Raw genomic sequence first — 25,623 nt, 5'->3', positions numbered from 1 at the left:
GTACATGAAATAAAATCAAAACATGTTTTTATAGAGAGATATTACTTAAATATGTATAAAATATAACATATACACAAATCGTTTTTGAAACGATATGTAGTACGTAGTGCCAGGTTATTGAAATGTGGTAACTGTCCCAGTAGGTGGCAGTGTGTAACAGATAAATACTTTAGTTTCTTCTGTTCACACAAAGCATGAGGTTGTGTGAATCCAGACCAGGAGCTTGTTCCTGTGCTCAGTTTGTTTTCTGACCCTGAGAAACCAGCAGCAGATCCAGTGGTTTGAGTTTCCTGTGTTTGCACCAGTTGGTGTCAGTGACGTGCTGAGCTCCTGCAGACTCACTGAAGAGGAGCAACATCTCCAGCTCATCACCAGTGAAGCAGAGATCTTCTGCCCTCTGCTGGTTCTCTGCTGCAGCGCCTCACACCTGCTGCAGGGTTTCAGAGTTCCTGACTCTTGAGCAGCTCATTGGCCCAATTAGGTTTTGATCCTAATTAAAGTTAAATTAATTAGTTTGATAGTTTATTCAATGAGTAACTAACTTGTCCTCTTTATCTGAACTTGTGGAAGTTGAACTGTAATAAACCATATTCTCACAGTTCCTCTGACATCACACTCAGATTTCATTACATTACATTACATTTCATTTAGCTGACGCTTTTATCCAAAGCGACTTACAATAAGTGCATTCAACCCCGAGGGTACAAACCAAGAACAACAAGAATCAAGAAAGTACAATTTCTTCAAAAATAAAGCAAAACTACAAAATGCTATAAGTGGCATTTAAGTGCTACTAAATTGTTAGTTTCAAAAATTGTTAGTAATTTTTTTTTAAATTTCTTTTTCTTATTCAAGGTATAGTCGGAAGAGGAATGTTTTTAGTTTGAGGCGGTAGATGTGTAAACTTTCTGATGTCCGGATGTCGATGTGGAGCTCATTCCACCATTTAGGAGCCAGGACAGCAAACAGTCGTGAGTGTGATGAGTGTTTAGCAGTGAAGGAGCAACGAGCTGATTGGCCGAAGCAGAGCGGAGTGAACGGGCTGGGGTATAACGTTTGACCAGGTCCTGGATGTAGACAGGACCGGATCCGTTGACTCCTTGCTTCCTGCTACAACCTTCTAGGACCCAGATGCTGCTCCGAACAGAATAAAGTTGTGATCCAGGTTGAACACAGAGAATCTGACAAACTTTTCATTTCACTGCCTCCAACAGATCTTAAACTGAAAGGACGACACCTGACCCTATAACTCCAAAATGTATCTACAGCACAATCAGATTCTAAACCTCACCAACTCAAAATGTACAATGTCCTAAAAACTCTGTGGGATCCTCCAATCAGTGAGATCCTCCTTATAGAAAGAAATCCTACTGAGACTTTACCTTTAAAACATGTGTCTGAGTCCAACAGCTCATCAGGATCCTTTAAAACTCCTGAACTCTCACATGTGGAGACGTGGGAACATGTTTCAAGGTTCAACAATATATCTGATAACTCATTGGCCATCACAACTGTTTTTATATTGAAATATGAAGGCACATCCTGGACACATTTCTGTAAGAGTGTAAATAAAATTCACTGGGTGTAATCAAGATGTGTGTCATGGAGGTGAAGGTAAACAGAAAGTGGATGAATGGTGATGAAGATGATGCTGTGTGTGGTGTCGGGGGGGAGGGACTCTGTTAATTAGAGAAGTGTCAAGTTCCATATTTATCAGTGAAGAAAGAGCAGAATTAGCTTCAACCATCAGAGCCTCGACATGAAGGTCTGCTACACTTTGATCTGCTGCTTCTTCCTGTGTGAGTATCTTCATCATTTATCAAACTCACTCAGAGGAAAATCTCTTCTCTGTCTGATCGATGAGATTCAGCCCGATCCTTATTTCAGATCTCAAAATGTCTCCTTCCACTATAATCTGCTTTTGTCTCAGATAATTAAATTAAAAAGATGTAGATTTACAATCCTGTGTCCCCCTCATGTTGAATGGGTCCTAGAAGGTTGTAGCAGGAAGTAAGGAGTCACAAGGACCTGACTGAGGAGCCGGCCCAATATCCAGATGATTAGGAAAACAACTATTACAGTTATGGACAGGAGGAAAAGTACAGTTCCCCTGAGGCATCGGTTCCAAAACTGTGAGCTGTTACCACAGAGAAACACACTTGAGTACTATAAGCTGGTCGACCTCGCCCGTGTGACGGCCAGTGAAGAGTCATCATGCTAACATCAAGTGTTCTATGGCAGTAAAACACTGATTCAAACCACAAAGCGTTCAGTTTGTGTGTTAACACAACACAAATAGAACCACATTTTAAAACACTGCTTAGTCAGTGATAACGCTTCCTTCCTCTTCTTCTTCTTCTTCTTCTTCTTCTTCTTCTTCTTCTTCTTATAACGATAATGAGACAGGACTAATGCTGGAAACACAACTTAGATCTAAAATAGTAACAATTAGAAAGATGACAATAAATTAAATAATAAGTTTGATCATAATGATTAAGAAAATAAAATAATTAAATATTAATTGTAAAAATAATTACATGCATCAATATTAATACATAATTCCATTTTGTCCCAATGACTGTGTTCAGTAAGCGTTCTACAGATATCCACCATATTTACATATTCTTCAGTCGGTCAGTGTGTTGAACTCTGACGTCCCATAAATAATCAGTTTCAATGGAATTAACTTTCACTTTTACAGTTTAAATGAAATCTTTACTAACACAGAGAAACTGCAGTAAGAATAAAAGAGGATGGAGTAAAAAGAAAGATGTGAATGAAAACAGGATCATTCAGTCTCTGTGTTTTACCTCAGACTCTGTGTAGATGTTCAGTTATTATCACACTAATGATAATAATCTACTGACTGTTCTTGTGTGACTGTTCTTGTGTGACTGTTCAGATGACGTCAGCGAAGGGATCACCTACTACTCAGCTAATGAAGGAGGAAACATCACCGTCAAATATCCCTTCCGTTCATCTGGAAGCAGGAAGTTATGTCGGGGACCATGTGAAGCAGGAGATGTTCTCATTGAAACAGAAGGACATGAAGCGGAGAGCGGCCGATACAGCATCAAATATGAGAAAACAGGTGACGCTGAAGGAGATCTGACAGTGACCTTCACACAGGTCAGCAAGTCTGACTCTGGAACGTACCAGTTTGGCCTCGGCAGTGATTCTTCTTCGTATCGGGAGTTTGGGATCATCGTCATTGATGGTGAGTTTCAACTGAAATACATAAAACTGTGTCGTCCTTCTTTCTGAAGCAGAGACGTTGAAATGACCTGGAGGCCCCGAGGTGAGTCTCTTTTCTTGCTTCTTGTCTCGTGCTGCAGCCGTTTGGACAAACTGCAGAGACGGGAGACGACTGATAACTGAATATGGGCTGCAGTACCTGTTTGAAACACTTGCTGTCAGTCCTACGTGTTGATCCTTTAACTACAGATGTTTGTCTTCTCAACAGCTCGGCTGGACGGAAGCTCTGAAGTAAAACAGCTGTATAAGAGAAGTGGAGGAGACGTCAATGTTCAATGTTTCTTCACTAACCCCAAAGGAAGTCAATACTTCTGCAGAGAAGAATGTGGAGAGACAAAGAACGTTCTCGTCAAAACAAGTGGTGGCGAAGAACGAAGCGGCAGATACAGCATCTTGTATTTAAGGCAACATGAAGGAGAAGGAGGATATCTGCATGTGACCATCACACAGCTCATCAGCTCCGACTCAGGAAGCTACAGATGTTCTATGGGTGAAGAATCACACATAGACTTCAAAGTCATTGTCACAGATGGTAAGTTTCCACTGGAGCAGACGTCAAAGCTTCCTAAAGTTAAAGGTTCCTAAAGATAAAGCTTCCTAAAGTTAAAGCTTCCTAAAGCTCAAGCTTCCTAAAGTCAAAGCTTCTTAAAGTTCAAGCTTCCTAAAGTCAAAGCTTCCTAAAGTTCAAGCTTCCTAAAGTTAAAGCTTCCTAAAGTTAAAGCTTCCTAAAGTTAAAGCTTCCTAAAGTCAAAGCTTCCTAAAGTTAAAGCTTCCTAAAGTTCAAGCTTCCTAAAGTTAAAGCTTCCTAAAGTTAAAGCTTCCTAAAGTTAAAGCTTCCTAAAGTCAAAGCTTCCTAAAGTTAAAGCTTCCTAAAGTTCAAGCTTCCTAAAGTTTAAGCTTCCTAAAGTCAAAGCTTCCTAAAGTTAAAGCTTCCTAAAGTTCAAGCTTCCTAAAGTTTAAGCTTCCTACGTGTGGATTCTTAACTACAGTTGTTTGTCTTCTCAACAGCTCAGCTGGACGGAAGATCTGAAGGAAACCAGCTCTATACGAGAAGTGGAGGAGACGTCACTGTTGAATGTTTCTTCCCTAACCCCAAAGGAAGTAAATACTTCTGCAGAGAAGAATGTGGAGAGACAAAGAACGTTCTCTTCAAAACAAGTGGTGGCGAAGCACGAAGCGGCAGATACAGCATCAAGTATTTACCACAAAATAAAGGAGAAGGAGGATCTCTGTTTGTGACCATCACACAGCTCATCAGCTCCGACTCAGGAAGCTACAGATGTTCTATGGGTGAAGAATCACACAGAGACTTCAAAGTCATTGTCGCAGATGGTAAGTTTCCACTGGAGCGAACGTCAAAGCTTCCTAAAGTTAAAGCTTCCTAAAGTCAAAGCTTCCTAAAGTTAAAGCTTCCTAAAGTTCAAGCTTCCTAAAGTCAAAGCTTCCTAAAGTTAAAGCTTCCTACGTGTTGATTCTTTAACTACAGGTGTTTGTCTTCTCAACAGCTCGGCTGGACGGAAGATCTGAAGGAAACCAGCTCTATAAGAGAAGTGGAGGAGACGTCACTGTTGAATGTTTCTTCCCTAACCCCAAAGGAAGTAAATACTTCTGCAGAGAAGAATGTGGAGAGACAAAGAACGTTCTCTTCAAAACAAGTGGTGGCGAAGCACGAAGCGGCAGATACAGCATCAAGTATTTACCACAAAATAAAGGAGATGGAGGATCTCTGTTTGTGACCATCACACAGCTCATCAGCTCCGACTCAGGAAGCTACAGATGTTCTATGGGTGAAGAATCACACAGAGACTTCAAAGTCATTGTCGCAGATGGTAAGTTTCCACTGGAGCGAACGTCAAAGCTTCCTAAAGTTAAAGCTTCCTAAAGTTAAGGCTTCCTAAAGTTAAAGCTTCCTAAAGTTAAAGCTTCCTAAAGTTAAAGCTTCCTAAAGTTAAAGCTTCCTAAAGTTAAAGCTTCCTAAAGTTAAAGCTTCCTAACGTCAAAGCTTCCTAAAGTTAAACCTTCCTAAAGTTAAAGCTTCCTAAAGTCAAAGCTTCCTAAAGTCAAAGCTTCCTAAAGTCAAAGCTTCATAAAGTTAAAGCTTCCTAAAGTTAAAGCTCTAAAGTTAAAGCTTCCTAAAGTTAAAGCTTCCTAAAGTTAAAGCTTCCTAAAGTTAAAGCTCTAAAGTTAAAGCTTCCTAAAGTTAAAGCTCTAAAGTCAAAGCTTCCTAAAGTTAAAGCTCTAAAGTTAAAGCTTCCTAAAGTTAAAGCTTCCTAAAGTTAAAGCTTCCTAAAGTTAAAGCTCTAAAGTCAAAGCTTCCTAAAGTTAAAGCTCTAAAGTTAAAGCTTCCTAAAGTTAAAGCTCTAAAGTTAAAGCTTCCTAAAGTTAAAGCTTCCTAAAGTTAAAGCTTCCTAAAGTTAAAGCTCTAAAGTTAAAGCTTCCTAAAGTTAAAGCTCTAAAGTCAAAGCTTCCTAAAGTTAAAGCTCTAAAGTTAAAGCTTCCTAAAGTTAAAGCTTCCTAAAGTTAAAGCTTCCTAAAGTTAAAGCTCTAAAGTCAAAGCTTCCTAAAGTTAAAGCTCTAAAGTTAAAGCTTCCTAAAGTTAAAGCTCTAAAGTTAAAGCTTCCTAAAGTTAAAGCTTCCTAAAGTTAAAGCTTCCTAAAGTTCAAGCTTCCTAAAGTTTAAGCTTCCTAAAGTCAAAGCTTCCTAAAGTTAAAGCTTCCTAAAGTTCAAGCTTCCTAAAGTTTAAGCTTCCTACGTGTGGATTCTTAACTACAGTTGTTTGTCTTCTCAACAGCTCAGCTGGACGGAAGATCTGAAGGAAACCAGCTCTATACGAGAAGTGGAGGAGACGTCACTGTTGAATGTTTCTTCCCTAACCCCAAAGGAAGTAAATACTTCTGCAGAGAAGAATGTGGAGAGACAAAGAACGTTCTCTTCAAAACAAGTGGTGGCGAAGCACGAAGCGGCAGATACAGCATCAAGTATTTACCACAAAATAAAGGAGAAGGAGGATCTCTGTTTGTGACCATCACACAGCTCATCAGCTCCGACTCAGGAAGCTACAGATGTTCTATGGGTGAAGAATCACACAGAGACTTCAAAGTCATTGTCGCAGATGGTAAGTTTCCACTGGAGCGAACGTCAAAGCTTCCTAAAGTTAAAGCTTCCTAAAGTCAAAGCTTCCTAAAGTTAAAGCTTCCTAAAGTTCAAGCTTCCTAAAGTCAAAGCTTCCTAAAGTTAAAGCTTCCTACGTGTTGATTCTTTAACTACAGGTGTTTGTCTTCTCAACAGCTCGGCTGGACGGAAGATCTGAAGGAAACCAGCTCTATAAGAGAAGTGGAGGAGACGTCACTGTTGAATGTTTCTTCCCTAACCCCAAAGGAAGTAAATACTTCTGCAGAGAAGAATGTGGAGAGACAAAGAACGTTCTCTTCAAAACAAGTGGTGGCGAAGCACGAAGCGGCAGATACAGCATCAAGTATTTACCACAAAATAAAGGAGATGGAGGATCTCTGTTTGTGACCATCACACAGCTCATCAGCTCCGACTCAGGAAGCTACAGATGTTCTATGGGTGAAGAATCACACAGAGACTTCAAAGTCATTGTCGCAGATGGTAAGTTTCCACTGGAGCGAACGTCAAAGCTTCCTAAAGTTAAAGCTTCCTAAAGTTAAGGCTTCCTAAAGTTAAAGCTTCCTAAAGTTAAAGCTTCCTAAAGTTAAAGCTTCCTAAAGTTAAAGCTTCCTAAAGTTAAAGCTTCCTAAAGTTAAAGCTTCCTAACGTCAAAGCTTCCTAAAGTTAAACCTTCCTAAAGTTAAAGCTTCCTAAAGTCAAAGCTTCCTAAAGTCAAAGCTTCCTAAAGTCAAAGCTTCATAAAGTTAAAGCTTCCTAAAGTTAAAGCTCTAAAGTTAAAGCTTCCTAAAGTTAAAGCTTCCTAAAGTTAAAGCTTCCTAAAGTTAAAGCTCTAAAGTTAAAGCTTCCTAAAGTTAAAGCTCTAAAGTCAAAGCTTCCTAAAGTTAAAGCTCTAAAGTTAAAGCTTTCTAAAGTTAAAGCTTCCTAAAGTTAAAGCTTCCTAAAGTTAAAGCTCTAAAGTCAAAGCTTCCTAAAGTTAAAGCTCTAAAGTTAAAGCTTCCTAAAGTTAAAGCTCTAAAGTTAAAGCTTCCTAAAGTTAAAGCTTCCTAAAGTTAAAGCTTCCTAAAGTTAAAGCTCTAAAGTTAAAGCTTCCTAAAGTTAAAGCTCTAAAGTCAAAGCTTCCTAAAGTTAAAGCTCTAAAGTTAAAGCTTCCTAAAGTTAAAGCTTCCTAAAGTTAAAGCTTCCTAAAGTTAAAGCTCTAAAGTCAAAGCTTCCTAAAGTTAAAGCTCTAAAGTTAAAGCTTCCTAAAGTTAAAGCTCTAAAGTTAAAGCTTCCTAAAGTTAAAGCTTCCTAAAGTTAAAGCTCTAAAGTTAAAGCTTCCTAAAGTTAAAGCTCTAAAGTTAAAGCTTCCTAAAGTTAAAGCTCTAACACTCTAACACATTGTTCTGTTGGTTTTCGTCCGTCTGTTAGAACGATGACAGATTTCCAGTAAACCTGGTGGAAGGATGTTGGCTCAGGGAAGATTAACATTTACATTTAATTTAATGAAATTCTTAGACAGATCCAAGATATTTTCTTTATCTTTCTTTAACACTGTGAAATAGGACGTTTTTATGTTTTTTGATTTTTCAGGTAATAATTCATGGATTTGATCCAGATCTAAATCTTATAGAAAGGTTTTCCAGTTTGTGAATAAGTGACTTGTAGTTTCTCTGAGGATCATCTGTCGTCAGGATTTCTGTGAATCTGTGTATTTTTCCCTCAGACTCCACAACAACATCTCCCAGTTCCAGCTCCAGTTTCACACGTTCATCAGCTTCACCTGATACCACCGACCAGTCTGAGGACCAGACACCTGAGACCACAGGTAAACACATGTACCTGCGTCTTCTCAGCGCCTGTTGAAGCTGAAACACAGATTTAATATGTGTCCTGTATTAATGCTCAGGAGCTGATACGTCCTTCTCGACCAAGAACTTGATTCTGACTGTGGGACTGACGCTGGTCGTCATCGTGATCCTGTTATCAGGGGCCGCACTGATGTTCTGCAGAAACAGGACTAACAGACCCAGAGGTGAGGCAACAGGAAATAGACACACACACAAGTACACACATGTTGATCACACACACAACAACTGGATCTTCAGTTTTCAGTGAATATGAAAAACCCAGAATCTGATTCAGCAGCAAACACGAAACACAAGTTCCAACGTTTACGTGCAGAAATAAGGAGAAGAAGGAAAACTTACTCAGAATCAAACACAGAGGAAAACACTTGTTAAGTCCAAAACACGTTCAGGTCAGACACAAGGAAATACTAGAACAAATACTAGGACAAATACTAGGACAAATAGTATAACAAATACTAGAAGATACATAGATAGATAGATAGATAGATAGATAGATAGATAGATAGATAGATATAATAGAACAGAAGGTTGTGATTGGACTCAAAGAACCTGTGTTGTCACCTTCTGCTGCTGAAGCTCCAGATGTGAACTCAGGACCCAGTTTGATTTACTCTTGTGTTTTCAGAACCTCCGGTGGAGACGGATCCTGCTTCTGTCCCTGAGGTGAGTTTCAGTCGTTAGTAACACAAACGTCCCTGAGGTGACAAAACTTTGTCCACCAACATCCAGAAAAGATTTGAACAGAAGAGAGAGTTATTAAAAGTTAAAAAGAAGAGAGATCTTAAAGAAACAGATTCAGATTCCCTCAAAGAGGAGCAGATTATAACATGTTGATATTTAAATGGTTTAGTTTTGTTGATTTTATTTAAATCACTCTTGGTCTCCTGCAGCCCGACCCCGAGAACAATGATATCGGACACGAGGGCCGACCTCCTGCTGCTGTGGAAATCTCTCCAGATTACTCTAACGTCAAGTACAGCACAACACAACCAGTCACAGCCGGTGATGACGACAACTTTGTCACTGCTGCTACTTCTCAGCACAATGTAAGGAAAAGTGTTACGACATTAAAATCTCTACCAGGTCATTTAAACATGAAGGTGATCCAGAAACAGCGTGAAGGAAACGTAGACTGTGAATAAGGACGGACAGAGACTTCGTACAAATCCTGTGTTCTCTCGATTGACCAGCAGAGGGCGACTCCACTGGCCGTAAATAGAATGGAAGTCAATAGAAGTTTCTAAGCCTGCGTCAGTGAACATTTTACTAAGAAGTCTTCTGTCAAACAGCTGTTGTTCATTTAGTCAATTCTGATCATTTAGAGTCAAAGCTTCAGAGGAGGTGGTTTTTAAGTGTAATAACACAATAGTAAAGTAAAGTCACACAAATATACTTTGTCTGTTTTCTTTTTCCAGGCTGACGACAGCTCAGGTTGACTCTCTTGTGATCGGGGGGGATTATACCAACAGGGCCACAGGCTCTGCCAACAGCCCCCCCCCCCCCCCCCCCCCCGATGAGGATGATGTCGTCTATTCCGTCCTTCAGTAGATGATCTGTCACTTCAGCGTCTCCTCTCTCATTGGTCGACAGGAAGTGTTGGGATTTTAAACTTTAGCTTGTCTGTGTGTGTGTGTGTGAAGATGGCATTAGAACTGAAAGTCTAAACAATGAAGCAGGAGGGTGGGGGCAGGAGCAGTTTGAGCCAGATATATGGCCTTCACACAAATGATTTATAATAACCATTGCTGCTTTGTGTTAATCTTGAAGTTAGAATGTGTGTGCGTCACATCCCTGGTCAGTCTCACACCTGTCTTGATAAAAGGTCTGATGAGAGCCGCTGCCTGTTGTGGGATAAATCTGTGACACACTATACACTGTACTTTAACTTCTTCTCATACTTAACTTTTATATTAAAGCATAACTCCCTTAGATTCATTCAACATCACACAGAGTTCAAGCAGCTGCTCCAGGTTCTGGAGGGAAGATAGAAAGTTGTTTTGATTGGAGGATCCGAATGTTTACACAAACAGAACATACAGCCGATAGAGCAGGAACACAATATTCTTTACTCCAATGAACAACAACACTGACCCACAAGGCGTCAGCCGAGTCAAGGATTGTTTATGAAACACAAAAGAGATTTGTCCAGCAACTATCAGAGGAGGAGCGTGACTGGCACTAGACGAAAAGCAGTATTATTGTCACAGTGAACCTCTACGGACAGGCCTAATCCCCTGCTGTAACCAACTGTTTCCATGATGTTACCTCGGCGTTCGCCAGTGAAGACAAGGTGGGTCTATCGGCGTTTGCGGACCTTAAGGGGGATTTGGAGAACAAAGGAGAGAGCCGCGGGGGGGCTCGCTGAGCCTCGCGGACCGATCGCGACGTGTGATCTAATTAGCATATGAATCGGAGTCCAGCCGCTGGCTAGAACCTCTCTCTACTCACCATTGGAGGAAACCACAGACCCTTGAAACTAATGTCACTCGTGATTGGTTGGTAGAAGTGTTGCTATTGGTCACCTTATGGGTCATTGCAGTGCACACGTGGGGTCACAGCATTCCGCACGTGGGGTAAGCCCCTCCCACACAATATTTATAATAAAAATGTATATATTAATATTTATTATTATTTATAAGTAAGCCTTTACCAAAAGCACTGCAGTTAATTAAAACTAAACATTCATGTGATGCTTGATGTTATAGGTGAACATATTGTACAGGGAACAAATGTGAACAAGGTATATGTGGAGTGAAAGCTTTATTTACATACAGCAAAAATATTGTACAAAAACTCAGATGAGGCTTGAAATGTTTCTCTGCAGCCTCTGGGTCATGACTTCTTTGTGGGACTCTTCTCCAGTGTGTAGACGTCTGTGGTGTGTAGCTGTGAGATCAGTGTAGCTTCCAGTCTTATATGAAGTGTGGGACACAGGTCGGTGCGCTCCTGGCTGTGGAAGGATGGATCCATGTCATCTGTCCCGCTTCAATCAGCTGTAGACACATTCAGTAAAATTAGCACAGTTCAATTACAACATACACCTTTACATGTAACTGGAAAATTATTTAATGAATATAACCTTACCCTCTTACTTCTCCGACAACTCCTCAATGCTGATGTAAGGTCTGGTCGGATCATACTGGCTCATAGTGTGTCTTTGTACGTCATGGACAGGCAGCTGGAAAACAACACATGTAACATGACTTTATTATTAATAAACGGAAATAGCCGCGCTGCATCACCGTTGGAAGATCCACAGCAAAAAAACACCAAAACAATTCAAAAACAGTTACTTACATTCAATGGCTTAATTTTCTGCACTTTAAATCCGGACTTTCAGCGTCTCAGCCTAACGCCTCTTTGTTTGTGTGTGTGTGTGTGTGTGTGTGGAGGGGGGGGGGGGCTGAGGCTGTGAAAACATACAGAAAAAAGTCACGTTGGTGAAAAAACTTAACGAGAACAAACTGTTACATCTAAGTAATTCATACATATTTACACATGCACTAGATCTGCTCCAGCACTCGATGCTGTATTCGTATTTTAGCAACTTTCTCGCTATCCCAAAGAGTGGCGGACATGCTTTCAGATGTACCAGTTAGCTTAGTGGTTAGCATGGCGTCTCTAGCTCACCGTAACTCAGGGACTGTGCTTCCGTCTTCTCCGCCTCGACTCGTCCACACCGGGCCCGCGGCTCTGCCTCCACACGCACTCATCTTCTCCTCCAGGGAACAGCGTCGTGTCGACTTCAGCAAGTTATTTACCCCGAAGACAGAGTCACTCGTACGGGACAAGCTAAACACGACCCGCTTCCTGTCTGCGGGACACTCGACGCTGCTGCACGGCGTTTACGAGGCTCTGATTGGACGAGTCCATCAGCTGATGACGCGAGCGGGTGACGTGAGCAGCGGTTACTTCATATGGGATGAGTATTTGACTGAGGCCAGGTTTATTTTTTCTGGTGTTTAGTACATTTACACACATGATTCACGCTGTTCTGTGTTCGTAACCTTATAGTTGAATGCACTTATCGTAAGTCGCTTTGGATAAAAGTGTTGACTGTTTTAATGGAATACTGAGAAAGTTTAATAACAACAATTAGACAATTGAAGTTCAAATTATGAAGGAATTTAAGCTCTATATTGTGTCTCCTTTATATTTAAAATAATAATCAAACTGAGTGGAGATGTATGTTGTATCCAAACAGCCGGCTGCTGTGTTTTGTCACTGTGCAGTCCATGGGGGATTAAATATTACACTGAAAAAATAAATCATTAAATCAATGAATGTTTCAAAGCAATTTTGAAAGTAGTGGTGAAAAGGTACCATTTATAATTCATGGAACAGCTTAGTTTGCCATTGACATGTGAATTTGATGCCAGTATTTTGGGAGGACAGATATTTTTATGGAAAGCCAGTAGAAGTTTGGAGCTTACAGGACACAGATGATCATACCCAGCATCATTTATTTGCTGGAAGAGGTGTGGTTTACACTTCCTCTGTGCATTTAACCAGCACAATTGAAAAAGTGACTGTAATCATGCCACTCTGTACAGTGGTTGAGATTTAGGATTGGATGACAATAAAAATTTGAAATAAAGTGCATTGTTTCATTTCTTTTGACTGCATTGACCTTTGTTCGTGTTATACAATATAATTCATTATAGCACACTTACTTACTTAAGAACAATTTAAAATTTCAGGTTTAATATTTATTTTAAGCCTGGTTTACTCAGCCAGATAGTTTGTTGGTGCCTCTTACATATTGGTGTTATCTGCTCTCAGAGAAACTGATTTGCATTTGTGAAGCTCAGAGCATTGTCATTTGCATGTGAAAGCGTCCTCTAGGAGTTGGAGCAGGGGGGGTCAAATCTCAACAGCTCACAGGCTTGGATACTGCAGGAACCCTGAGCGTTTCCTTTGCTGCCTGCAGATACGTGTGAAAGTCGTTAACCGAAGGATGTGCCAACACTTCTCTGCGACACAGATTGACACAAATGCTTCTTTTCATGCAGTGTGGGAGCGGCTCCTTGTCACTTCCTGGTTCCAGTGCCAGGAGGCGTGGCTCTACGCCTGTGCACCAACAAGGGAGAACCACATTGATTTACGGTGACACCCCTTCATTATTTTGACCAATCATATTATAACTTCTGTTACGAATATTACAATCATCGTCTTTTCGGCGCCACTATTGACTTCCCCGTGCTACTGATTTAGCCGAGGCTGTGCATGAGCGCCCATAGCTATGCTGTTAACTTTTCATTGCTTCTTAATAAATACCTGTTGAATTAAACCGGCTCTTCTCATATTTGGGATAAACAAACACGTTGACAGAAGCTGCCGAGGATAATCTGAAGACAAAAGTCATGTTTTATTATCACAAACAGGTTGAACACAAATAATTCATGTTTAAGTTTATTGTCCTGATGGTTATTTTTGGGAGCATCAGGATTAACATAAAATTTTTGGTTAAATCGTGTTTCTCTGCTTTATTCAATTATACAAATTTAAAATACAAAAAGGTAAACTAATAAATATGCATTTCCTGTTAGTCTGGTCATGTCTGGTACTGCAGGTCAGTGGAAATACAATCAAGGACTTTCATCAAACACTGTCGTGTGTGTGCGTGTGTTTGTGTGTGTGTGTGTGTGTGTGTGTGTGTGTTCTCTAGTCTCCTCCCACAGTCCAACACATGTAGCTTGATGGAATGAAGGTGTGATTGTGAGTGTGGATTATTGTTTCTCTCTGAAACTAGAAATAGAAAATCACCAGAACCGTCTGCATGGGTACATGAAATAAAATCAAAACATGTATTTATAGAGAGATATTACTTAAATATGTATAAAATATAACATGTAACAAATACACAAATCGTGTACACAAATCGTGTATACACAAATCGTTTTTGAAACGATATGTAGTACGTAAGTGCCAGGTTATTGAAATGTGGTAACTGTCCCAGTAGGTGGCAGTGTGTAACAGATGAAAACTTTAGTTTCTTCTGTTCACACAAGGCATGCGGTTGTGTGAATCCAGACCAGGAGCTTGTTACTGTGCTCAGTTTGTTTTCTGACCCTGAGAAACCAGCAGCCGATCCAGTGGTTTGAGTTTCCTGTGTTTGCACCAGTTGGTGTCAGTGACGTGCTGAGCTCCTGCAGACTCACTGAAGAGGAGCAGAAAGCTGCTTCGAACAGAATAAAGTTGTGATCCAGGTTAAACACAGAGAATCTGACAAACTTTTCATTTCACTGCCTCCAACAGATCTTAAACTGAAAAGACGACACCTGACCCTATAACTCCAAAATGCATCTATACAGCACAATCAGATTCTAAACTTCACCAACTCAAAATGTACAATGTCCTAGAAACTCTGTGGGATCCTCCAATCAGTGAGATCCTCCTCATAGAAAGAAATCCTACTGAGACTTTACCTTTAAAACATGTGTCTTAGTCCAACAGCTCATCAGGATCCTTTAAAACTCCTGAACTCTCACATGTGGAGACGTGGGAACATGTTTCAAGGTTCAACAATATATCTGATAACTCATTGGCCGAGTGTAAATTAAATTCACTGGGTGTAAACAAGAACTGTTTAATGGAGGTGAAGGTAAACAGGAAGTAGATGAATCGTGATGGAGCTGATGCTGTGTGTGGCGTCGGGGGGGAGGGACTCTGTTAATTAGAGAAGTGACAAGTTCCTTATTTATCAGTGAAGAAAGAGCAGAATTAGCTTCAACCATCAGAGCCTCGACATGAAGGTCTGCTACACTTTGATCTGCTGCTTCTTCCTGTGTGAGTATCTTCATCATTTATCAAACTCTCTCAGAGGAAAATCTCTTCTCTGTCTGATCGATGAGATTCAGCCCGATCCTTATTTCAGATCTCAAAATGTCTCCCTCCACTTTAATCTGCTTTTGTCTCAGATAATTAAATTAAAAAGATGTAGATTCACAATCCTGTGTCCGCCTCATGTTGAATGGATCCTAGAAGGTTGTAGCAGGAAGTAAGGAGTCACAAGGACCTGACTGAGGAGCCGGCCCAATATCCAGATGATTAGGAAAACAACTATTACAGTTATTGACAGGAGGAAAAGTACAGTTCCCCTAAGGCCACACAGGCCTGGCTGTATTCAGTTGGGTGTAACCTGTAAGAGAATGTGTGAGGCAGGAAGTGGTTGGTGAGCAGCTGCTTTCACTGCTGTACCCGCTCCGCTCTCCCCTTGTGACACAGGGTCATTATTAGAAGTGAGAGCATCACATTTACAAACTGAGGCCTGTTTGGGGAGGAGGGAGCATCAAGCATCTGGGACACTACAGCATGATGTAAGGAGTTGGTTTGCCTGATGATGTAAGGGATGATCTACTGTCAGTGTAGATATTCAGTGAGACATCCTCTGTGCTTAACTCTCAGAAAAAGTCAGGAAAAACTACTAAAAAACCCTTTTAACAGGTAAAAATACGTAGAAACCTCAGAGAGACACATGTGAGGATTCGTTTCCCAGGACGGAAACAAGTGCAACAGAGGAGAACAGGAGGAGAACAGGAGGAGAACAGAGGGGAACAGAGGAGAACAGAGGAGAACATGAGAAGCACATGAGGAGAACATCATCCGGATAAAGGTTTTAGCAGCAATGATGAGGGTAAATATTTTGAAGGATAACTGAAGACAGACACTTGAAGGTCAAGTATCTGAGGAGAAATACTATATGTCAAGCAGTCCTGCTGCAATTATAGTCTCTGGTCAGCAGCCAGCAAGATCCTGATCCACCATCAAGATCGGATCCACTATAGTCCACAGTCATTGTCCACTGGCTCCAATACAGAAATACATAATTCCATTTTGTCCCAATGACTGTGTTCAGTAAGCGTTCTACAGATATCCACCATATTTACATCTTCTTCAGTCGGTCACTGTGTTGAACTCTGACGTCCCACAAATAATCAGTTTCAATTAAATTAACTTTCACTTTTACACGTTAAATGAAATCTTTACTAACACAGAGAAACTGCAGTGAGAATAAAAGAGGAAGGAGAAAAGAAAGATGTGAATGAAAACAGGAACATTCAGTCTCTGTGTTTAACCTCAGACTCTGTGTAGATGTTCAGTTATTATCACACTAATGATAATAATCTACTGACTGTTCGTGTGTAACTGTTCAGATGACGTCAGCACAGGGATGGACATGTACTCAGCTAATGAAGGAGGAAACATCACCGTCCAATATTCCTTCTTTTGGGTTTACGGAAGCAGGAAGTTCTGTCGGGGACGATGTGAAGCAGGAGATGTTCTCATTGAAACAGAAGGAAATGAAGCGAGTAGCGGCCGATACAGCATCGAATTCGAACCAGCTATCCTAAAGAGAGAACTGTCAGTGACCTTCACACATCTGATCAAGTCTGACTCTGGAACGTACCAGTTTGGCCTCGGCAGTGATTATTCTTTGTATCAGGAGTTTAAGATCCTCGTCACTGATGGTGAGTTTCAACTGAAATACATAAAACTGTGTCGTCCTTCTTTCTGAAGCAGGGACGTTGAAATGACCTGGAGGCCCCGAGGTGAGTCTCTTTTCTTGCTTCTTGTCTCGTGCTGCAGCCGTTTGGACAAACTGCAGAGACGGGATGACTGATAACTGAATATGGGCTGCAGTACCTGTTTGAAACACTTGCTGTCAGTCCTACGTGTTGATCCTTTAACTACAGATGTTTGTCTTCTCAACAGCTCTGCTGATAGGAAGCTCTGAAGTAAAACAACTCTATAAGAGAAGTGGAGGAGACGTCACTGTTGAATGTTTCTTCACTAACCCTGGAGGAAGTAAATACTTCTGCAGAGAAGAATGTGGAGAGACAAAGAACGTTCTCGTCAAAACAAGTGGTTACGAAGAACGAAGCGGCAGATACAGCATCTTGTATTTACGAAGAGCTGAAGGAGAAGGAGGATATCTGCATGTTACCATCACACAGCTCATCAGCTCCAACTCAGGAAGCTACAGATGTTCTGTGGGTGAAGAATCACACAGAGACTTCGAAGTCATTGTCACAGATGGTAAGTTTCCACTGGAGCGAACGTCAAAGCTTCCTAAAGTTAAAGCTTCCTAAAGTAAAAGCTTCCTAAAGTAAAAGCTTCCTAAAGTTAAAGCTTCCTAAAGTTAAAGCTTCCTAAAGTCAGAGCTCCAACACTCTAACACAGTGGTTCTCAAATGGGGTACGCGTACCCCTGGGGGTACTTGAAGGCAGTGGCGATTTTAGCATGATATTTCTGGTGGGCCAATTTTGTATGACATCATGTCACCGTCACAAAAATAGATCGTAGCTGATTATTATAAGCATTAGGACTATATAGACTATTAAGATATACCATGGGCTGCATTTTGAGTGCCAGCAGGGGGCAGAAATCCTATTTCAAATATAGTTCACATGTTTTAGCGCTCAGCGCTACACAAAGATGTTGCCTATAATATAGCAATAAAGTAAAATGATTGCAACAAAGTAAAAAGATTTTACATAGCTCATATAACTTGCATAATTTATTAATTTATAATTATCAACATGAGGCGACATGCACCAGCTTCATCTGCACAACACTTTGTGTTTTCCTCCATTAACTAAAGACGGCCTGCAACTGTTTAGAGTCATTGCTAAGTGTTGTGGATAATAGAGTAAATTTCTATATTCATTATATATTTTAATTCAAATGAACACTTATTAGAACAATGTTTATCTTTTGCTTTCTGTTTTGATACACTTTACATAAGAACCCAGTGTTTTATTTTTCTTCTTTGCCATAAGAGACAGAACACGGTGCCTGGACTATCAGGGAAGATTTACATTTACATTTAATTGAATTGAATTTTGGGGCAGATCCAAGATATTTACTTTATCTTTCTTTAACATTGTGAAATAGGACGATCTTCATTATTGATTTTTCAGATAATAATTCACGGATATGACCACTTTTTCCAGTTTGTGAAGAAGTGACTTGCAGTTTCTCTGAGGATCTTCTGTCGACTGTCGTCAGGATTTCTGTGAATCTGTGTATTTTTCCCTCAGACTCCACAACAACATCTCCCAGTTCCAGCTCCAGTTTCACACATCATCAGCTTCACCTGAAACCACCAACCAGTCTGAGGACCAGACACCTGAGACCACAGGTAAACACATGTACCTGCGTCCTCTCAGTGCCGGTTGAAGCTGAAACACAGATTTAATATGTGTCCTGTATTAATGCTCAGGAGCTGATACGTCCTTCTCGACCAAGAACTTGATTCTGACTGCTGGTCGTCATGGTCGTCCTGTTATCAGGGGCCGCACTGAGGTTCTGCAGAAACAGGACTAACAGACCCAGAGGTGAGGCAACAGGAATTACACACACACACACACAAGTACCAGTGGTGTACAAAGTACTTGAAAGCCATACTTGAGTAAAAGTACAGATATCTTACCTGAACGTGACTTCGGTAAAAGTAAAAGTCACCCTTCAGAAAATGACTTGAGTAAAAGTTTTAATGTAGCTCATATTAAAAGTAATTTAAGTATCAAAAGTATCTGGTGTTGAAATGTACTTAAGTATCAAAAGTAAAAGGACAAGTACCAAAATTTAAAATGCTAAGTGCTTTTTATAGTAGGCCTATACAGACACAAAACAACCCAAAATGCTTCTCCAAAAGATTTATCTCAACTGACTGAAAAATTATAACAACAATATGCATATAATGTATATAATGTATAATTTTACCAATTTTGAACTCTAGATGCTGAGGTTCAAATAGTAATGGACCAGTGCATCTGAATTCTAGAGACAACAAAGAATCAACTATAAACAAGTGCCTCTTGTGTCTGCCCAAGAACATTAATAAACCACAGTATAACCACTAAAACATTCTGTAAATATCATTAAACATGGACCTCTAAGCAGTAGCAAGAGTGATACACAATGCCCCTTATGATAACTCAGCAAAGGGAAACTAGGCACACAAAATAAGATACTTTCTCTTTTGTTAACAGCTTGCACAGGGCTAGTACAGAGAAGAAAAAAATCACTGGACACAGTCTTGTTTTGCTGCCAAATTTCAGACAGAATACTAAAGACTGAGCTGAACCTAGCTCCTGCATGTAATGAGCCAGTTTTGAGAATGTAAGAAGTAGAAAGTACAGATATTTGTGCTCAAATGTAACAAGTAAAAGTTAAAAGTCGTCAGGAAAATAAATACTCAAGTAAAGTACAGATATGTGAAAAATCTACTTAAGTACAGTAACAAAGTATTTCTACTTTGTTACTTTCCACCACTGAAAAGTACACACATGTCGATCACACACATAACAACTGGATCTTCAGTTTTCAGTGAATATGAAAATCATCGAGATCAAAACCCAGAGTCTGACTCAGCAGCAAAAACGAAACACAAGTTCCAACGTTTACGTGCTAGAATACTAGAACTGATACTAGGACAAATACTAGAAAAAATACGATGAAAAATAGTAGGACACAAGCTAGAAGATACAAAAATTGACAGGCAGCTGTTGAAGTGGTCGAATGCAGGATGTTTGGAAACAGGTGACTAAACATTAACAGGAAGTAGAAACAGAAATAAGACAGGAAACGATGTCATGTATGTTCAATGGTCTCAAAAAAAAAGAAAGACGAAAGAAAATTAAAACAGATTGAAGTCAAAAGAGGTGAAGGTTAACAGGAAGTGAATGAATGGTGATGGAGCTGATACTGTGTCGGGGGGGAGGGACTCTGTCTATTAGAGAAGTGACAAATTCCTTATTTATCAGTGAAGAAAGAGCAGAATTAGCTTCAACCATCAGAGCCTCGACATGAAGGTCTGCTACACTTTGATCTGCTGCTTCTTCCTGTGTGAGTATCTTCATCATTTATCAAACTCACTCAGAGGAAAATCTCTTCTCTGTCTGATTGATGAGATTCAGCCCGATCATTATTTCAGATCTCAAAATGTCTCCCTCCACTATAATCTGCTTTTGTCTCAGATAATTAAATTAAAAGATGTAGATTTACAATCCTGTGTCCCCCTCATGTTGAATGGATCCTAGAAGGTTGTAGCAGGAAGTAAGGAGTCACAAGGACCTGACTGAGGAGCCGGCCCAATATCCAGATGATTAGGAAAACAACTATTACAGTTATGGACAGGAGGAAAAGTACAGTTCCCCTAAGGCATCGGTTCCAAAACTGGGGTATGCGGACCCCCAGGGGGACGCGAAGTGGTTCAGGGGGTAAGCGGGGAGATTATTTGATAATGGTACGGGGTTACGGGACTGTAAAAAGTTTGGGAACCACTGTCCTGAGGCCACACAGGCCTGGCTGTATTCACTGTGTGTACAGCGGGTGGAGTCTCTGGTTCTGGAACTCTCTTGCAGTGACTGGTATGAATCCACGTCGTCCTGTCAGCGCCCTCTACTGCTGTGTGTTGTTAGCAGGATCTGGTGCGGTCCTGTCCAGCGTCTCTGTCGTCTCCTCCTCCTAAGGTCTTTCACTACCACCCAGTGACCGGGCTTCAGGTCACGGAGTGGTCCGGTGGCCGGGGTAGGGAGTGCGTCTCTAACAACCATCTGTGTATGTGCAGCCACATTTCCTCCACAGTACACGCTCAACCGCTGTGGGTCTGAGTTGGAGTTCCTGTAAGTGAGCTGTGAGGGGGTGGGGTGGGGGGGGGGGGTTGGGTGCTACCTGTAAGAGAATGTGTGAGGCAGGAAGTGGTTGGTGAGCCGCTGGTTTCACTGCTGCACCCGCTCCGGCCTCCCCTGTGACACCAGGTCATTAATAGAAGTGTGAGCATCATAGGAACAGCAGCTCCACTGGTTTTTAACCTGAGTTCACTCCGCTCCCTTCACTGGTTCCCAGTGGCTGCCCCCATCCGTTTCAAAACATTAGTACCTGGTACCGTGCTGTGAACGGATCCGGTCCAGTCTACATCCAGGACCTGGTCACACGTTACACCCCAGTCCGTTCACTCCGCTCTGCCTCGGCCAATCAGCTCGTTGCTCCCTCACTGCTAAACACACAACAACATACTTTCTTGATTCTTGTTGTTCTGGGTTTGTACCCTCGGGGTTGAATGCACTTATTGTCAGTCGCGTTGGATAAAAGCGTCAGCTAAATGAAATGTAATGTAAAGCATCACATTTACATACTGAGGCCTGTTTGGAGAGGAGGGAGCATCAAGCATCTGGGACACTACAGCTTGATGTAAGGAGTTGGTTTGCCTGGTGATGTTAGGAATGATCTACTGTCAGTGTAGATATTCACTGTTCTCCCTTCAGCTTCACTGAGAGCAGAGAGCTCTGCTGCCTGTGCAGACAGAAGCAGGGAGAGGTTGTGTGATCAATGCATCAGGAGCTGTTACCACAGAGAAACACACTGGAGTTGCTAGAGACGCTGATCCACAACAACTCAGGACTTTTCACAGTGATGTTAGACATTTCCAACAGAACAGCATGATAACGAAGCCAGCGTGCAGCAGACAGATGAGACGTCTTCTGTTCCAACTAAATCAGAGACACTGATTTGCTGAGATAAATGCCACAGGTCATGAAAAAATCCTCATGCTAAAGTCCCACTTAAGTCCTCATGCTAATATCATCATGCTGAAGTCATCATGCTAAAGTCATCACGCTAAAGTCCTCATGTTAAATTCATCATGCTAACGAATGATACTAAATTACAGATAACTCTTCTTCTTCTTCTACTTCTTCTAAAATAATCTAAAATCTAAAATAATAATTATGATCATAATGATTAATAAAATACAATTAAATGCATTAATATTAATACATAAATACATAATTCCATTTTGTCCCAATGACTGTGTTCAGTAAGCGTTCTACAGATATCCACCATATTTACATCTTCTTCAGTCGGTCAGTGTGTTGAGCTCTGACGTCCCACAAATAATCAGTTTCAATTAAATGAACTTTCACTTTTACAGTTTAAATGAAATCTTTACTAACACAGAGAAACTGCAGTGAGAATAAAAGAGGATGGAGAAAAGAAAGATGTGAATGAAAACAGGAACATTCAGTCTCTGTGTTTAACCTCAGACTCTGTGTAGATGTTCAGTTATTATCACACTAATGATAATAATCTTCTGACTGTTCTTGTGTGACTGTTCAGATGATGTCAGCGAAGGGATCGACTACTACACAGCTAATGAAGGAGGAAACATCACCATCAAATATTCCTTCCGTTCATCTGGAAGCAGGAAGTTCTGTCGGGGACCATGTGAAGCAGGAGATGTTCTCATTGAAACAGAAGGAAATGAAGCGAGCAGCGGCCGATACAGCATCAAATATGAGAAAACAGGTGAAGCTGAAGGAGATCTGACAGTGACCATCATACAGGTCAGCAAGTCTGACTCTGGAACGTACCAGTTTGGCCTCGGCAATGATTCTTCTTCGTATCAGGAGTTTAAGATCCTCGTCACTGATGGTGAGTTTCAACTGAAATACATAAAACTGTGTCGTCCTTCTTTCTGAAGCAGGGACGTTGAAATGACCTGGAGGCCCCGAGGTGAGTCTCTTTTCTTGCTTCTTGTCTCGTGCTGCAGCCGTTTGGACAAACTGCAGAGACAGGGGACGACTGGTAACTGAATATGGGCTGCAGTACCTGTTTGAAACACTTGCTGTCAGTCCTACATGTTGATCCTTTAACTACAGATGTTTGTCTTCTCAACAGCTCGGCTGGACGGAAGCTCTGAAGTAAAACAGCTCTATAAGAGAAGTGGAGGAGACGTCAATGTTCGATGTTTCTTCACTAACCCCAAAGGAAGTCAATACTTCTGCAGAGAAGAATGTGGAGAGACAAAGAACGTTCTCGTCAAAACAAGTGGTGGCGAAGAACGAAGCGGCAGATACAGCATCTTGTATTTAAGGCAACATGAAGGAGAAGGAGGATATCTGCATGTGACCATCACACAGCTCATCAGCTCCGACTCAGGACGCTACAGATGTTCTGTGGGTGAAGAATCACACAGAGACTTCAAAGTCATTGTCACAGATGGTAAGTTTCCACTAGAGCGAACATCAAAGCTTCCTAAAGTCAAAGCTTCCTAAAGTTAAAGCTCTAATACTCTAACACATCGTTAACATTCACATTTAATTTATTAAATTCTTAGACAGTTCAAAGATATTTGCTTTATCTTTCTTTAAAATTGTGAAATAGGACGTTTTTATGTTTTTAGATTTTTCAGATAATAATTCACAGATTATGTCCAGATCTAAATACAAAGGTTTTCCAGTTTGTGAATAAGTGACTTGTAGTTTCTCTGAGGATCATCTGTCGTCTGTCGTCAGGATTTCTGTGAATCTGTGTATTTTTCCCTCAGACTCCACAACAACATCTCCCAGTTCCAGCTCCAGTTTCACACGTTCATCAGCTTCACCTGAAACCACCGACCAGTCTGAGGACCAGACACCTGAGACCACAGGTAAACACATGTACCTGCGTCCTCTCAGTGCCTGTTGAAGCTGAAACACAGATTTTAATATGTGTCCTGTATTAATGCTCAGGAGCTGATACGTCCTTCTCGACCAAGAACTTGATTCTGACTGTGAGACTGACGCTGGTCGTCATGGTGATCCTGTTATCAGGGTCCGCACTGATGTTCTGCAGAAACAGGACTAACAGACCCAGAGGTGAGGCAACAGGAAATACACACACACAAGTACACACATGCTGATAACACACACAACAACTGGATCTTCAGTTTTCAGTGAATATGAAAAACATTGAGATCAAAACCCAGAATCTGATTCAGCAGCAAACACGAAACACAAGTTCCAACGTTTACGTGCAGAAATAAGGAGAAGAAGGAAAACTAACTAAGAATCAAAACACCGAGGAAGACACTTGTTAAGTCCAAAACACGTTCAGGTCAGACACAAGGAAATACTAAGACAAATACTAGGACAAATACTAGGAAAAATAGTGTAACAAATACTAGAAGATACATAGATAGATAGATATAATAGAACAGAAGGTTGTGATTGGACTCAAAGAACCTTTGTTGTCACCTTCTGCTGCTGAAGCTCCAGATGTGAACTCAGGACCCAGTTTGATTTACTCTTGTGTTTTCAGAACCTCCGGTGGAGACGGATCCTGTTTCTGTCCCTGAGGTGAGTTTCAGTCGTTAGTAACACAAACGTCCCTGAGGTGACAAAACTTTGTCCACCAACATCCAGAAAAGATTTGAACAGAAAAGAGAGTTATTAAAAGTTAAAAAGAAGAGAGATCTTAAAGAAACAGATTCAGATTCCTCCAAAGATGAGCAGATTATAATATGTTGATATTTAAATGGTTTAGTTTTGTCAATTAATGAAACTCAAATTGCTCCTGGTCTCCTGCAGTCCGACCCCGAGTACGACGATATCGGACACGAGGGCCGACCTCCTGCTGCTGTGGAAATCTCTCCAGATTACTCTAACGTCAAGTACAGCACAACACAACCAGTCACAGCCGGTGATGACGACAACTTTGTCACTGCTGCTACTTCTCAGCACAATGTAAGGAAAAGCATTAAGACATTAAAATCTCTACCAGGTCACTTAAACATGAAGGTGATCCAGAAACAGCGTGAAGGAAACGTAGACTGTGAATAAGGACGGACAGTGACTAAGTACAAATCCTGTGTTCTCTCGATTGACCAGCAGAGGGCGACTCCACTGGCCGTAAATAGAATGGAAGTCAATAGAAGTTTCTAAGCCTGCGTCAGTGAACATTTTACTAAGAAGTCTTCTGTCAAACAGCTGATGTTCATTTAGTCAATTCTGATCATTTAGAGTCAAAGCTTCAGAGGAGGTGGTTTTTAAGTGTAATAACACAATAGTAAAGTAAAGTCACACAAATACACTTTGTCTGTTTTCTTTTTCCAGGCTGACGACAGCTCAGGTTGACTCACCTGCGATCGGGGGGGATTATACCAACAGGGCCACAGGCTCTGCCAACAGCCCCCCCCCCCCCTGGTGAGGATGATGTCGTATATTCCGTCCTTCAGTAGATGATCTGTCACTTCAGCGTCTCCTCTCTCATTGGTCGACAGGAAGTGTTGGGATTTTAAATGTTAGCTTGTCTGTGTGTGTGTGTCTGTGAAGATGGCATTAGAACTGAAAGTCTAAACAATGAAGCAGGAGGGTGGGGGCAGGAGCAGTTTGAGCCAGATATAAGGCCTTCACACAAATGATTTTTTATAACTTTTGCTGCTTTGTGTTAATCTTGAAGTTAGAATGTGTGTGCGTCACATCGCTGGTCAGTCTCTCACCTGTATTGATAAAAGGTCTGATGAGAGCCGCTGCCTGTTTTGGGATAAATCTGTGACACACTATACACTGTACTTTAACTTCTTCTCATACTTAACCTTTTATATTAAAGCATAACTCCCTTA

At 41.0% G+C, this 25,623-nt stretch overlaps 1 protein-coding gene and 1 long non-coding RNA gene across 2 annotated transcripts; one reads left to right on the top strand and one right to left on the bottom strand.

Moving 5' to 3' along the window:
* The first annotated feature begins 1,757 nt into the window (after positions 1–1,757).
* Positions 1,758–9,670, top strand: LOC132997082 (uncharacterized). The gene is made up of 8 exons (XM_061067414.1): positions 1,758–1,799; positions 2,903–3,217; positions 3,464–3,787; positions 8,090–8,191; positions 8,273–8,398; positions 8,860–8,897; positions 9,125–9,280; positions 9,650–9,670. The coding sequence occupies exons 1-8, from the start codon at positions 1,760–1,762 to the stop codon at positions 9,668–9,670; spliced, it is 1,122 nt and encodes a 373-aa protein (XP_060923397.1). The 5' UTR covers positions 1,758–1,759.
* A 1,399-nt stretch (positions 9,671–11,069) lies between these two features.
* Positions 11,070–11,663, bottom strand: LOC132997078 (uncharacterized). The gene is made up of 3 exons (XR_009677168.1): positions 11,532–11,663; positions 11,319–11,412; positions 11,070–11,227 (listed from the first exon to the last, which is right to left on the bottom strand). It is a non-coding gene; the product is annotated as an uncharacterized LOC132997078 (long non-coding RNA).
* Positions 11,664–25,623: the final 13,960 nt, after the last annotated feature.

Source organism: Limanda limanda, unplaced genomic scaffold (genome assembly GCF_963576545.1).
Source record: "Limanda limanda unplaced genomic scaffold, fLimLim1.1 SCAFFOLD_157, whole genome shotgun sequence".
In the NCBI taxonomy this organism is placed as follows: domain Eukaryota; kingdom Metazoa; phylum Chordata; class Actinopteri; order Pleuronectiformes; family Pleuronectidae; genus Limanda; species Limanda limanda.
The sequence above is the reverse complement of the archived record's forward strand: the minus strand, read 5'-3'. Positions and strand labels throughout refer to the sequence as shown.

Excerpts from the sequence above, each read along its gene's own strand:
- LOC132997082 (XM_061067414.1), top strand. The coding sequence starts at position 1,760 with ATGAAGGTCTGCTACACTTTGATCTGCTGCTTCTTCCTGT. Across the intron at positions 8,192-8,272 it reads CCAGACACCTGAGACCACAG|GAGCTGATACGTCCTTCTCG; the intron begins GTAAACACATGT and ends ATTAATGCTCAG. Across the intron at positions 9,281-9,649 it reads CTGCTACTTCTCAGCACAAT|GCTGACGACAGCTCAGGTTG; the intron begins GTAAGGAAAAGT and ends TTCTTTTTCCAG.